This window comes from Ictidomys tridecemlineatus, chromosome 3 (genome assembly GCF_052094955.1).
Source record: "Ictidomys tridecemlineatus isolate mIctTri1 chromosome 3, mIctTri1.hap1, whole genome shotgun sequence".
NCBI classification, from domain to species: Eukaryota; Metazoa; Chordata; class Mammalia; order Rodentia; family Sciuridae; genus Ictidomys; species Ictidomys tridecemlineatus.
Window position 1 is genome coordinate 206,464,640 of NC_135479.1, and position 15,924 is coordinate 206,480,563.

The 15,924-nt window shown below is 35.5% G+C and overlaps 1 protein-coding gene across 13 annotated transcripts in view; it reads left to right on the plus strand.

The window, feature by feature from the left end:
- Positions 1 to 15,924, plus strand: part of Itsn1 (intersectin 1) — a 219,128-nt gene that overhangs the window by 60,478 nt on the left and 142,726 nt on the right. For 12 of the 13 annotated variants that reach the window (XR_013437001.1, XR_005734566.2, XR_013437002.1 and 9 more), the window contains 4 exons: positions 4,562 to 4,621; positions 5,940 to 6,032; positions 7,566 to 7,629; positions 15,395 to 15,555. Coding sequence is in view for 10 of the 13 variants with exons in the window: in XM_021725314.3 (XP_021580989.2) it covers positions 4,594 to 4,621; positions 5,940 to 6,032; positions 7,566 to 7,629; positions 15,395 to 15,555 (346 nt within the window). In the remaining 3 variants the exon portion in view is untranslated. The remainder of the gene's footprint in view (positions 1 to 4,561; positions 4,622 to 5,939; positions 6,033 to 7,565; positions 7,630 to 15,394; positions 15,556 to 15,924) is intronic. The other variant, XM_078044571.1, reaches the window with a different exon arrangement.

Genomic DNA, 15,924 nt, shown 5'->3' on the forward strand with positions numbered 1-15,924 from the left:
AAACCTGGAAGGCACACCTTCTTCTATACCTCTGAGTGATTTCGCTCTTATTAGGTTCTAACTAATAGCTAGACACTGACTCTAAAGGAATAGGGCTTGAGTTAGAGAGGGGAAGCAAGAGAAAGGTACAGTATCACTAGTGGCAGGTGCAGGGTGGACTCTGCAGTCCATTTGCTTGTCACTTAATAGATGTAAGATGCAAGGGAAGTAGAGATAGCCGTCAGAAGGACCAAAAGATAAATTTAGTCTAATGTTGGTCATAAGGTGAAGGCTTTGAGGGAAGAGATTCACATAGGACAGGTAGTTGTTTACTAAATTCCAGTGTAGGATGGTAAACAGCAAATCATCTTGGGTGCATTGCAGGAACTGATGATAATTCAAGTATACTTCAAGTCATAAGTTGTTATACTTATGTCTAGTTATGACCTTCTCAATAAGTGAGAATGGCCTATTTTTTAATGCTTTCATTATCATAACTTAGAATTAAGAGAATGCTAGCTTCATAAAATAAATTGAGAAGTGTTTGACCTTTTTCTGTGAATCGTTTTTGGTAACAGGTTATATTTGTTCCTAGAAGGTGAGTTCAAACTCACTTCCAAAATAATTTTTTTCTTATTTTTAATTTTATGTTTTTATAATTCCATTATATCTGTGATGCATTATTGTTTCTTAAAGGTTACTTTTAGAAATTTATAGGGAAGTAGAAGTGTATCCATTCCCTCTATATTTGCAACTTTATTGCATAGAATTAAGCATAGCATCTTTTCAAGCAGTAATTCTATAGAAAATATTAGCAAATTAAACCTAGGATAATTTAATATTAGATAATACATCACTATAATTTAGGATATTAATTAAAGGAAAAATACATGATTATTTTAGATTTTAAGAAGAAAATCTTCTGAAAAGAATATTTAAGCTGGCACAAGTCTGTGATCCCAGCTACTTGGGAGTCTGAGGCAGAAGAATCTTGGGCAACTTAGCAAGATCCTATCTCAAAAAAAGAGAAAGAAAGAAAAGAAGGGACTGGGGATGTGGTAGAGTACTTGCCTAGCATGCCCAAGACCTTAGGTTCCAACCTCAGCACTCACCCCCCAGCTGTTAATTATTAAAAATGTTAAGTAAAATAGGAATAGAAGGAAACTACCTAAACACTCTAAAGACTACCAAAATACAGCTAAAAATTAACTTATTAAAATACAAAGTACTGAAAACTGTCACCACAAGAATCAGAGACAATATCAAAATTACTGCTATTACAACTTTTTTTTATAGCTTGATTGTATCACTTTGAACTAATAATATAAGGCTAAAATCTTTCAAGAGATTCACCTTGAAAGATGGATTAGCACTAGTAAGAAAATATGGATAAAGTATAACTTGACTGGGTACAAAGAAATCAATAACTTTTTTTGTATTTTGCATGAACAGTGAAGAATTGAAGTAAACCAGAATGAACATGAACAGAATGCATTTTCCTCTTCTGTATTTTGAATATTTGTTTTAGTATGATTTAAAAATTTGGGGCTTTTCATTTTTTGAATGCTCAATAAAAAGGTGTATGGTAGGTCAGTTTTGAAAGAATTTTAAGAGGACTGAGTGAGATAAAATTCATTAAAAAGTTTTGGAGCTGAGCATGGTGGCACATACTTGTAATCCCAGTGGCTCAGGAGACTGAGATAAGAGGATCTTTAGTTCAAAGCCAGCCTCAGCAAAAAGCGAGGTGCTAAACAATTCAGTTGAGACCCTGTCTCTAAAATACAAAAAGTAGGGCTGAGGATGTCGCTCAGTGGTCTAGTGCCTCTGAGTTCAATCCCTGGCGCACCCCTCGCCCCAAAAATAAGTTTTAGAAAATTACCAGGTAATTTTACCTGCCTGTATAATATATGAAGTGAAAAGCAGTGAAGGAAGAGGTCAGCACCTGCAGCTTCTAAGGGACTTGTCATAAGAAGTAATCCTGTTCAAAACTGAATTTTCAGGTACCCACCTAAATATCGTGGGCTGACGACATGTTCTTCCTTCTTTTTTAAAGGTTGCCACAATCATACAGGAGGCACAATAGATGCTAACTCAGGAACAGTAGAAGATAAGATATGATGGCATAAGATAACAGTAGAGAAAATCTAGAGAAAAGATTTTAGCAGTATTTTGTAAACCATAAGGGAATGAAGGAGTTGGTAAGAGAGTTCACAGAGGAGGATAGAAATTAACTCCCTACAGGAGTCAACAAAGAGGAAGGAGCTAGAGTGCTGGCTTGCCCCAGGGTGTCTTGAGAGGCTTCCACTTGCTTGGACATGCCAGGTATTCCCAAAGGCAGCAGCTTAAAATGGGAACTCCTTAAATGTCTCATTCAGATTTTTTTTGGACCATAATGTTCTCTACCCTTTGCAGAAAAGGGACTGCTTCAGTCTCCTTTTTTTTCTGGGGAGGTGGGAAATATGCTGGAATCAGAGAAGCTCCAGGATAGAGGTGTGAAGCAAGAGGCTGACATCTGCACTCTGTAGTGTAGGAGCCTCACCTTCTCTCTCCCCAGGCCAGCATTTAGATGATGCTGTACTCTTCTCATCCCACCCAACACTTTTTCTGGCAAAGGCAGGCTGCTTCAGTGAATACTAGCATTATGAGGTCTCCCAGTGAAAAGGCAACTCTGTGCCCCTGGTCATCCTTTGGAGCAGTCCATCAGTCAACATGCCTTCCTCCTGAACCAAGCATCTGAGTTAGTGCCTCACTCTAAAAATGAAGGACTGTCCAGTTGTTGGAGGGGAAAGGAGGAGGCATGGGGTTATAAGTAATGGTGGCATGTGATTATCATTATTATCCAAAGTACATGTATAAAGACACGAGTTGGGGGGAATATACTTTGTATACAACCAGATATATGAAAAATTGTGCTCTATATGTGTAATAAGAATTATGATGCATTCTGCTGTCATATGTAAATAAAAAATGAAGGAGCATCCAAGGATCATTGGATTGTGATGAAATCCTCAAAAGTGAAGGACACCTAATCAGTTAGCCTGCCAACAAACAAAAAAGGAACTTGGAGGAAATGAATGATTCACGAAATGAATGAAAACTAAAAAACAAAATGAACCAAAGAATCAGTTAAAATTTTTAAAAATAGAGAAAGTACTAGGAATAGAGTCAAGAATGAGAAGATGCTTTTGGAAATTTGAAAGTATAATAGTGGGGAGAAATTTCATGAACATATTGAAAATTGAAATCAAAGTATATTGGTGCATGTGATTCTCATGTTTTTAGATTTAAATTTACCTAAAATTTTTTAATCTGAGTATTTGGTAGTCTTTTTTTCAACTGTGCATTTACTATGTTAAACTAAAGTGTAAGGAAAAAATATTCATTAAATCTGCATTTTTTTAAGTTAGGAAAGTGGACTGTCTTTGTTTCATATCTCTGTTCATGATTAATAATGTCTAATGGAAAGTTTTGGATCATTAGATACGTGTTTGTATTCTGAGCAAACATTCGTGGAGTATGTATTGTTTACTCCTTTCTCATAATCTTTGAACAGCAATTCAGAGAATGTTTTTCGTAGGTGAAACAGGCTGTGAAGTTAATTGCCTTTGCTCAAATCCCAGCACTGTCACCAAATGTATGGTATTGCTGTAATTACTTCTATGTTAATCAGCTTTGTGTCACTGTGACCAAACTACCTGACAAGAATAACTTAGAAAAGGGGATATTTATTTTGGCTCACAGCTCCAGAGATTCAGTCCATATTCAGCCAAGTTCATTCCCCTGGGCCCAAAGTGAAGCAGAACATCCTGGTGGAAGTGTATGGTGGAGGGAAGTTGCTCCACTCTGTGGCAGTCAGGAAGTAGAGAGAGGACACAGGGAAAATGAGACCCTTCCAAGTGACACCTCCAACCATGCCCCTTCTGCCTACGGTTACCACCCAATCAGTCCATTCAAATTAGGATGGACTGATTATGTTATAGCTCTCATAATCCAACCACTTAATCTTCAAATATTCCTGCATTAACACAGGAGCTTTTAGGGGACTCTTCATATACAAACCATAACAACTTTCCTTTCTTGTTCTCATTTTCCTCATCTGTAATATGGGGATGGTGGTAATAGTACCTGTCTCACAGAGTTGGGATGACAGTGAGTGGAGCATAAGACCTATAAAACACCTACTACAATGTACAATTTACAACAAGTGCTCAATATTAAGGTACTGTAACCATCAAACTGATGGAGTGGTGTATCCAGACAGTTGAGGGGAGAAAAAGAAAACCTAAAAAGTAACATTTATAGCACTAATGATACAATAGGCTGTCCTATGGTAATGGTATTACTCGCCTCTGATAGCTTCAAGTTGCCAGTCTCAATAGGCATTCCTGTGTCTATCACTATATCTGACACTGAGTCTATTCAGAGAATAAAAGGATGAAACCCTTTCATTGTAACTTTGATTTGTAGAGCCATACTCCAGTTCTAGTGTTGTCTTCTGATAAAGACCATAAATTAGTGTGTTTATAATTAAGTATACAGGAGTGAATTTTTCATAAACGTAACTGTTGCATTTCAATTACAGGCCCCAATTAGCAAGGCAAAAGTAACAGAACCATGGCTCAGTTTCCAACACCTTTTGGTGGTAAGTTTTTGGAAATTTCTCTTTTTTAATGTACTTCAGGGCCAGATTTTAAAAACTTACTATCTATAATAGAAGATTTCAGAAAAAAAAAAAAGTAGAATGAATTGGCCAGCTCTTGTCTAGCATGTGTGAGGCCCTGGGTTCAATTCCCCAGTGCTGCTAAAGGATAAAAAGGGGAGGGGGGACAAAATTAGAGTGAATAATAAGTCAGACCTCATGTACTCCATCATATGGCTTCCATAATTATCAACTCATGGCCAATATTGTTTCATCTGGATTCTTTTGTAGCAACTCCCAGGCATCATTTTATTTCCTCCATAAATATTTTAGGATGTTTATCTAGAAAATAACATTTTTAAGACATAACTATTATACCATTATCAAACTTATAAAAATTTATATACTACATTGTCATATCTATAAAATTTATAATTACTTTCCCTAATAGTCTTGATATTTTTTTTGCTAAGGTTGTTTTTCAAATTTGGATTCAAATAAAGTTCCTGTGTTGCAGGGTAGTTCATCTGTCTCCTAAGTCTCTTGGTTTGTGAACTCTTCCCTCTATCCCTGTTTTTTCTTTTCAATTTATTTGGTGAAGTGTCTGGATCATTTATTCTCTACTTTTTCAAAGCCTGAATTTGAAGTGTGATATTTTTACTTATTTTACTTTAGTTTATCTATTTGAAACATAACAATCTGCATAAAATATGTTTTCAGGTAATTTTTCCTGACCTTATTAGGAAATTGTTAAATGCTATATATATATATATTTTTGGTCCTGGAAATTGAACCCATGGCCTTACACATTTACCTATTTCTTAGTTTTTCACTATAACATTTAAGGCACCTGGCGGTGCAATTTTAAGTTTTAATTAATCTGTTGGTTAGATATATGTAAATAAATTATGAATTTACTATCTTCATATAATCCTGACTATAGGGTTATAGACAAGCTTCTAAAAAAGGAATTTGTGGTGGCTATGGTTTGTAGCTCAGTGGTAGAGCACTTGTCTAGCATGTGTGAGGCACTGGGTTTAATTCTCGGTTCCACATAAAAATAAAAAAGGTATTGTGTCTATCTACAACTAAAAAAATTGAATTATGCCAATTTGGTTTTGGTTCTGCTTTCCTTATATTTTCTAACTTTGTATACATTCCTTCCAAAGACAAGCAGATTTTGTTTTATCAAACCATTTATTACACATTGATAGAACCTGGAAGTGCTGTGGATTGTGTGGGTGTGAAAGTGCTATGGATTGTGTGTGTGTGAGCACCTTGTTTTTCTCACTGAATAACTTATCTTTTATTTGGCCTGTAGGCAGCCTGGATATCTGGGCCATAACTGTTGAGGAAAGAGCGAAGCATGATCAGCAGTTCCATAGTTTAAAGCCGATATCTGGATTTATTACTGGTAATGGGAGTCACTATTTTCATAGTCTTACTTAACATTAGTGCATATATTTCTAGAAATCTATTATGTACATATAACCAGAGGTTGACACATATAACCAAGGAGACAGTTGACTTGTTTTGCTATTAACCGTGAGCCTGTAATTTATGATTGCTTTTCTCTTATCCATTCAAACTTTGTTTGTATTCTTTGTGCATATCAAGCCACTTACTTGTCTGGGGCATATCACTGATGGCAACTGGTTACCTTCAAAGGGCCAGGTTGTTTTCTTTAAGTAAGGGAGGGGTAGACTGTGGCTCTAAAGCTAAAACACTTGCTCAGTTTTGGTCCTGAGCTGGTTTGGGAAACTGTTAACAGATTCTGAACATTATTTAAAAGGGACTTTTCCTATCTCTCTAAAGTTCCTTTCATATGTTGCCTTTTCTGCTGTCTTTCCTGTTTGATTACTCTTCAGGAGTTCACTTTAGGAAAAATGGGTTATGGATTTCCTGGGGAAATATTTGTGCTTGTGTTTATATCATAGCTCTCCCTAATTTATTTTCATAATCAATGTAATTGTTTTATGTTTTCCATAAATATATAAGAAGTACCCCAAATTTGGAGCATTAGGTATTGAGAGTTGCAAAGAATGTTTTATAAAGTAGAAATATCTGGGCTGGGGTTATGGCTCGTGGAGGAACACTTGCCTAGCACGAATGAGACTCTGGGTTTGATCCCCAGCACCAAATAAAAAATCTAAATGAACAAAATAAATGTATTGTGTCCATCTACAACTAAAAATGCAAATAAATAAATAAATAAATAAAGTAGAAGAATGGCTCATCAGTTGTTTCCTAAGGATTCCTGTAGATCTGTAGATGTGCTTTGTCATTGTGCTAGTTAGCTTTCCATTATTTGTAACAAAATATCTGAGATAATCAACTTAAGAAAAGGTTTATTTGGCTCATATTTTTTGGAGATTTCATTCTGTGACTGAGTAGCACTGTTGATTTGGGCCAATAGTGACACTGTACATTATGGTGAAAGTGTTTGGTAGAAGAAACCTGTTCACCTCAGGGCCTGCTACAAAAGAAAGGAAGAGAAAAGGGCTGAGTCCCTTTATCCCATTTGGGGGCACACCCCTGATGATCTGAGACCTCCCACTTGGCCAAACCTCTTAAAAGGTTCCAACCCCCCTTTTCCCCAGGACCAACCTGATGACTAAGCCTTTAACACATTGGCTTATGGGGGACATTCGGTATCCAGTCTAGAGTATTCACAAGGGGTAGCTAACTTCTTAGTAGCATATTAAAGTGGACAACCTATCCCAGCAAATAGTTTGCCGTTTCTGAGATGATTTTTCAGAGCCTTCAGGTTTTGGGTTAGTGCTGATGGTTTCATTCTACTGTTGCTTATAGGTTCACGATTTGGCTTTTATCATATGTTCAATTCAATATTTATAGGATTATCACTCTTATTTTTGTGATTTTTTTTGCTAGGAGTGGAATTCCAGCAACTTTTGTTTTTCTGAAACTTTTTTCACTTAATTTACAGGTGATCAAGCAAGGAACTTTTTTTTTCAATCTGGATTACCTCAGCCTGTTTTAGCACAGATATGGTAAGTTGCAATTTTGCATAGCAGAATGTAAAAGACAGTATTGTCCAATTCGGTTTATTTGTTTGGTATTTTGGTTTCTTATTCTATGTAGAAGGACTGAAACAATCTTATTTCTTAACAGAGAAATTCTTCTCAAAAGTATCTTTCTGATTTAGAAGTTTAAAAAGGAGGTGACATTTAAATGATGGCACTGCTGTGTTAAAAAGTCAAACTTCCACTTGAAACTTTGAAATTTTGATATTTTTTTCCTAATTATTTTGGCCAGTTTTTTTTCTGACCTTCTGCTAAATAAATTTTGTGATGACTTTTTTTTTTTTTACTTTTATTAATAGCTCTTGTTAGGAAAAAGAAAAAAAATAATATCTGTAGGAATCTGTTCCAAAAAGAAATATCTTTTTTTTAACTTTTTAAAACTTTTAAAAACTTTTGTAAAATTCTGACTTGTTATATATGTCAGCAGAATGCATTTCAATTCATGGTATACATACAGAGCACAATTTTTCTTGTCCCATTTGTACACAAAGTAGAGTCACACCATTTGTGTCTTCATACATGTACTGGGGTAATGATATCCATCTCATTCCACATCTTTCCTGTCCCCCTGCCCCCACCCTTCCCCGCCCTCCCCTTTGCCCTATGTAAAGTTCCTCCATTCCTCCCTTCCCCCCCCCCATCCCCTATGGATCAGCATCCCCATATCAGAGAAAACATTTGGCATTTGGTTCCAAAAGAAATATCTTTGAAAAGTAATATGAAATTTCTGAACTAAAGATGTGCTAAGGCAATGGAACAAGACCTGTCTTCCAACCCTGATTCTTATACTTATTTAGTTTCTAAACCTTGGATATAACTTGACTTCTTTAAGACTAAGTTTTAAAAATTATAGATAATAATAGCTGCTCGAGCAAAACACCTCTTTATACTAATCTTATGTGGTTTTTCTGGGAGAGTTCCAGAGTTGGCCTTGTTCCTTTTGGTAGAGAGGGATGGGAAGGACTCTGAAGTTTTAGGCAGTCCCTGTGTCATTCCCTGGGGAATAACAGAATTTTGCATTGAGAATTGAGAACTGTTAATGTGGCCCTCCCCCACAGCTTCAGAAACCTTTCCTGGCTCTGTACTTGTTTCAAATACATGAGGGGTATTGATTGATGAGCAGTATGTGTTAGAAGCCTTTATAATGTTTTGTTACCATGTGGAAACTACATTCCAGTTAGCTTCTCAACTTTAAACTGTAAAACATTCATATTTTGAGGACTTCTTATCTCTGTAACCTGATTTCTTCTGAAAATTATAGAAACCTGAATTCTCAGAACATGAGGTTTGGTCATTGTGTGTATTGCCAAATTATAATAGTGTCCAAAGATGACACATCTTCCTAGAAATTACCTTACTAATAAGGAACTGGAAGGAAACTGGCAAATGTCCTTTTGGCAACTGAAATGCTTAGAATTATTTCAGCCTTGACCTAGTATGTACAGGAAGGGGAGAAAGTAGAACAGATAGACAAGAACCAGAGGTATAGGAAAGAAAAAAGAAGTATGGGCAAAGAGGTTGGGTGAGGACTTAGAAATCTGAGATAATAGGTTCCTATGAAATGGAGAGAAATGAAGGGGAGGGAGGAGTGCCACATGGAAATGGGCCACGAGAGAAAAGGTGGGATCCAGATGCATAAGGGCCAATGATTATACAGGCTAGTGATCTGGTTTGAGAATGGGGGTGGGGCAGGGTAAATGCCATAGAATTTATAGGATACTTTCATGTCAGAAGGGCTTCACCCATCAAGATCAGTTTGCTAAACTCATCTCTTAGGGATTAGGAAAGTTACTCTTGACTCTTAATCTCATCTCTCCCACCCCTTGCTCTCTACTCTTCACCATAGCAGTTCATGCCATTGAGAGTCATCATCCAGATGCTGAAACCTTAACATGGGAGCCATATCTGATTCCTCTTTTCATCCTGCATATCAGTTCATCAGCGTGTTCTGACTTCATTGGTAGACTTTAACCCCAGTCTGACCACTTCTATCTCTCTTTGCTGCTGTCATCTCACCTGGGCCCACTGATAGAGTACCTAGGCTGGATTCTCTTTCACATTTGCCCTTTGAGATTCCATTCTCCAATAATTCTTTTTAAGAAGTAAATCCAATTACAGCTCTCCATTGAGAATGAGATCCAGTCATTACCAAGGCTACAAATGCTAATAGAATTCTGGCTTTTTCTTCCTTGATTCCTTTTCTCCAGGAACTGACCTTCTTTTTTCATTTTTATTTTTTAAAGATAGAGAAAAGAGAGAGAGAATTTTTTTAATATTTATTTTTCAGTTTTCGGTGGACACAATATCTTTATTTTATTTTATGTTGTGCTGAGGATCGAACCCAGCACCCTGGGCATGCCAGGCGAGCGCGTTACTGCTTGAGCCACATCCCCAACCCTGACTTTCTATTTTTAATTGCTACAGATTTCTCCTTACTTCAGGATCATTGCACTTGGTATCTCTTATTCTTTAATCTAGTTCTGTTACCATTTAGGCTTCAGTTTGTCACCATCCAGAGAGGTGTTCCCTGACCAACTAGTCTAAAGTGGTTCCCTCTGTTTACCTGTTCCTCTCTCCCTTCTTGTCTTTCCCATTACTTAATAAAAGTGATCACCATGAAGACTAATCTGATTTGTTCTCTTGTTTACTGCCTGCTTACATCAAAGTATAAACTCTGTGAGAGGAGGGAACTTTCTACTTTTTTCACCATTTAAACTCCAGTTTCTTCATAGTGCCTAGACCTTTGTAGCCACCTCATTCATAGAAGCTTTTTGAATGAATAAATGACTAAGGTGGGTTAATATACATTATTGCTTGGCCTTAAATTTTAGCTTGATAGGCACCACCTAGGAGATAAGTAGCCTGTGACAAGTCTGTGTGGAAGAGACTTCTCCTGCTCTGTGGTGGTACATGAGATGGTGTAGGAAGTCTGGCCTCTTTCCTTAATCCTATAATATATGCAAAGACTTTCCAAATTGCCATACTTATGTAGTACAAACAACAAATCTTTAAGTAGAGTTCAAGACTGCTTTGTATTTCTTTCTATTTTTAAAATAAGAACATAATAAAGTATTATATTGACAAGTTACTTGGGTTCACTTTTCTTTCTCATTCCTGTGAGGTTAATATGTTGTTTACTTAAAATACTCTTAGGTGTCCCTTCTCATGTTACTTTTTGAATACATAATGCATTACCAAGGTTCTAAAAGCCAAGAGTGTGCAAAGAGATATATCAGAGTAGGCTATTCATTTTCTTGCTTTTCTGTTCCTTCATTCTCTTCTCCCACTGATTTTATTAGGATTGTGTGTGTGTGTGTGTGTGTGTGTGTGTGTGTGTGTGTAAAAAACAGGCCCAATATGTGTAATGTATATGTGAATATATTTATATTATTTCCTTTTTTTCTTACATTAAAGATAACCTAGAAATGCTTTTTTGTTATTTGCTTTTCACACTTAATAGCATATCCTGTAAACTGTTCATATCATTTCCATGGAGATCTTTCTCATTTTCAATTTCCATAGTACTCATTGTGGAGGATGTACTATAATTTATTCAACCAGTGTTTTATGCTTGTGCATTTAGGTTATTTCCAATATTTTGCAATTACAGATAATGCAGCAATGAATGAGCTTATATATCTATGTTTTGTTTTTCTGGAAATGTATCTTCAGAGTAAATTTCTAGGTATGCAATTGCTGGGTCAAAGAGTAAACGCTTACATAGTTTTCCTTCCATTTGAAGTTATAGCACTTTCCCCCTGGACACTGTATAAGAGTGATGTATGGTTTAGAGGTACAAATCAATTAAAAAAGCTTGCCCTTGGTATCCGACATAATCAATCCTACTTATTGTTGGGTACAACTGTTAATATCAGGCTAAACACTGTATTCACAGTAGGTTTGTTTCAAGAGTCATGTATGACAGTTATTTACTCTTTTTATCAAATATTTTTATTTTGGAAGTTTTGTGGATTTAATTTCAGTATTGGTAGACCTTAGTCTTTGGGATAATCTGTAAAAACAAGTTAACTGGAGAAATAACTATTAAATGGGAGATGAAAAGTATAGCAGTGCTGAAGTTTTTGCAAAGGAGCCTTGAGAAATAAAATGCCAACCCTATCCCAGTGTACTGGAAGAAGGGGAAGGAAGGGAGGAAAGCTGAGCTTTGTAAGAATAACTTTATTGCCATAAATTTCTTTTGAGTTTTCTATTTATTATCAAGGAGTCTTAACAATTATGTTTTGCTAATTGTGAAAAACAATTATGAGAACCACAAGGCTGCCAACTAAATATTGGAATTATGGTAGGTGTGTAAACATAATCCCTAGAATCTGAGAATTACAAACTGCTGTTTCTTGCCCATGAAGGCACTGTGGTAGGAAAGATTTTTGAAACCCTAAATTATTCTAATTAAGCCATTACTAGAAATCTCTTCTCTCCTAACCCACTCATTATCCCATGTTAGATATTTCCTTTTTTTTTTTAATAAGAAAATACATTTTCTGAGATCTCAATGTGGGAAATAGAGGATGCATCTGCTTGATTTATTTATTTAAAAATAAATACTAAAGTTTGTATGCTAATGTTTATTTCATTAATAACTCACTCACCCCCAAAAATTGAAATAGATGATTATCTTTTAAAAAATATTTAGCAGGGGCTGGGGTTGTGGCTCAGTGTTAGAGACTTGCCTAGCATGCATGAGGCACTGGGTTCAATCCTCAGAACCACATAAAAATAGAATAAATATATTGTATCCACCTAAAAATAAAAAAAATAATTTTTAAATAAAAGTACATTTTAAAAAATATTTAGCAAAGGAAATAAATGTCATTTCATTTTATTGTCCTAACTCCTCTTCATTTTATTTTATTTGCAGTACTGAGGATTGAACTCAAGGGTGCTTTACCACAGAGCTACATCTCCAGCCCTTTTATTTTCACTTTGAGACAGGGTCTCAATAAGTTGCCCAGATTGTCCTTGAACTTGTAACCCTCTTGGCTCAGCCTCCTGAGTTGCTGGAAATACCAGTTACACCACTGCACCCAGCTACCTCACTTTCCTTTATAATGTCTAAAAGATGGTACAAAAATAAAGCATATCAGGACCAGTTTCAGTTATGAATATAGATAAAAAATCATAACTCATCATATGTATGAAAAGAATAATGTACTCTGACCAACTTGAACTTATGCCAATAGTATAAGATTGGTTTAAAACCAAGACATTCATTCTGTCACTATTAGTCTTTATGTCAACAGATAAAAGGAAAAAGAAAACTTGTAATCATATCAGTAGATGCAGGTTAGGCCTTTAATAAAAAATGCAGCCAACTTTTCTAATAAGTGGGGCTACTTAAATATGTCAGACTGTTTTCCCAGAATCACTACCAGATATCATTCTAAACAGTAAAATACTGAAGCTATTTTCATTTAAACTCAAAACTAAGCAGGAAGGCATTCATTTAATCTTAGTAGGAATAAGATCTATACAAGAGGGTTGGCATAAATACTGGAATTTTACTAAACGTATGAAATTTTAATTTAAAAAATAAGATTTCATAGAAATTTTGTAAGATAGTTAATTATAGCATAAATAATTTTTAAAATTTAAAATCTCTTAATGCTTGAAATATGTACCTAAAAATGGAAGTAGGGAAAATATTCCACTTAAAATTCTGGCAAAAACTATGAAGTTCCTTAGACTACATTTATCAATACAAGTTTATTATTTATATGAAGAACATGTGATAATTTTATTAAAGGAAATAAAAACTGAAGGAACTGAAACAGCATATTCTTGGGTGGCAAATTATTACATATGTATTTAGAAATATCTCTAAAAATTATATAAATCTAGTATCATTTTTAAATCCTAGTAGGGTTGTGTGTAGAATAGAGAATATGGTCTTAAAGTTCATACGGCAAAATAAATATCCATGAATAGCCAAGAGAAAAAATTTTAAAAGAGAGAAAGCCTTGTAAGATAGCAGAATGTATTAAGAGCTAATGTGATCAGATCACCATCATGTGACCTGGGATTGTTTGGTCAAAAGAGGTAGTGCAGAAGTAGGCCCTTACTTCATATGAATATTCAGTGCATGACAAAAGCATATTTAAATTCAGTAAGGAGGAATTAGTTAATAAGTATAACTAGAAAAGTTAAATACTCATTTAGAACAAATATCTAGGGTTTTCTTGGGATAGCAACACACACACACACACACACACACGCCCTCATCACACATAAAATTGTAGTTGGTTTAAAGACTGAAATATAATAAAATAATGTAATTGTAGCCAGTTGGGGCAACATCCAAATAATGGCCCCAAAGAAAAAATTAATATTGGGGGAGAAAAAAATTTTAAAAAATTTTATCACTTTTACTGTGTGTTGTAGGCCATACTTCTGCTCCCCCTAGCCTTTCTTCTCCCCCAATATTGGGGCAGGATATAGCCGAGTTGTCCAGGCTGTTCTCAGGCTGATCCTTCTACTTCTGACTTAGAGCAGCTGGAACAATAGGCATGTAGCATTTGTACCGTTTGTATAATTTAATTTTTTCTTTGGGGCCATTATTTGGATGTTGCTCAATTTAAAAGAATGGTAGTCATGGCATTTGAATTGGACTAGCTGTCTACTTACATTTCAAATAAAATTTTTGATAAGATTACTTTAATAATTCTCACACTTATACTATCTGGATTAAAAGAAATGAAATTTAAATGACTGTGTTTTATTAAGTGAATAATATGCATGGTTATTGTTGTGTAATGCAGTTTCCAATTGCAAATATAAATTCTTTAATTTAATATTCTTTGAGAGAAAATACTTTACTTTAAAAGCTCGACACAAGTTGAAGTTGGACCACATATGTTTGAGTGTCATTTTCAAATAGCAAACATACTCATAAACCCAGTTTCTTTGTTGAGTGTACAAAATAGGATTCTAAAGAAAAATTGATTATTAAGACTTAAAAACTTAAGAAGTATAGTAGCAATATAGTATAGTATACCATAATATAGCCAAGGATAGTATACCATACCATGACAGCTCCCCAGGTGGAAATTTGTAGAACCACATAGAGTTAGTGTCATTATCCAGTGTCTTGAAAAATAATAGTCTCTAGTTTGTTCTGGCTCTCTCTTTTGTTACTGGGGATTGAACACAGGGGTGCATAGCCATTGAGCTACATTCCCAGCTCTTTTTATTTTTTATTTTGAGACAAGGGTTTGCTAAATTGCTTAGGGCCTTGCTAAGTTTCTGAGCTGGCTTTGAATGTGTGGTCCTCCTGCCTCAGCCTCCCAAGATGCTGGGATTATGGGCATGCATCACTGTGCCCAGCTCTATATGCTTTAATTGCAACATAGTTAACATAATAAAATTCACCTTTTTATACTGTATAATTCAGTGGTTTGTAGTATATTCACAGTTCTATAACCATCACCACTATCTAATTTTAGGACATTTTCATCAAAATGAAGCCACTTTAAGGTAAGGCTATATGATATATTATAGAGGTAAAGAGTACCAAAGTACAAGACATTCTGTATTCATGGAAAGCTTTGTCAGCATTTGTATGTTCTTCCCCATAATGTGGTAAACAAGTTTTGTTTTCCTTTAATCTCCTTATGGTAAGGGACCGAATTATTTTGTGTTTTTGTCAGTGCAAGTGGGGGTTGGGAAGGTTCTTTTATGGTCACAGTAGTTCTGAGTCTATGCTGCTCATTTTCAGGGCACTAGCTGACATGAATAATGATGGAAGAATGGATCAAGTGGAGTTTTCCATAGCTATGAAGCTTATCAAACTGAAGCTTCAAGGATATCAGCTCCCCTCTGCACTTCCCCCTGTGATGAAACAGCAGCCAGTTGCTATTTCTAGTGCACCAGCATTTGGTAAGTCTGAAAATGAATTTGTCCCTATATTTCATTGTGTATTTTAAAAATAGATACTCCCTCCTCTTGAGTTTGTAACGTGATGAAATTATTGGGGGTTTTTCTGTCTGAAAACTGAAGGCTCTTTGCAGGAAGACAGTGCTGAGGGGAAGAACCATGTATACAACTGAACTCTAAGATGAAGCCACCACTATGAGAGCAAAGGCACAGATTGCTGGTGGGGTGAAGGACAGAAACCTGCAGTCTGCTGTTGCTTGGTCTTTCTTCTTCTGGCTTTTCATATTGACCTTACCTATTGTTACATACTTAATTTTTGTTTTCTGTTCCCAGAATTAATGTACATAAACAATTCCTTTTAATTATGCTATC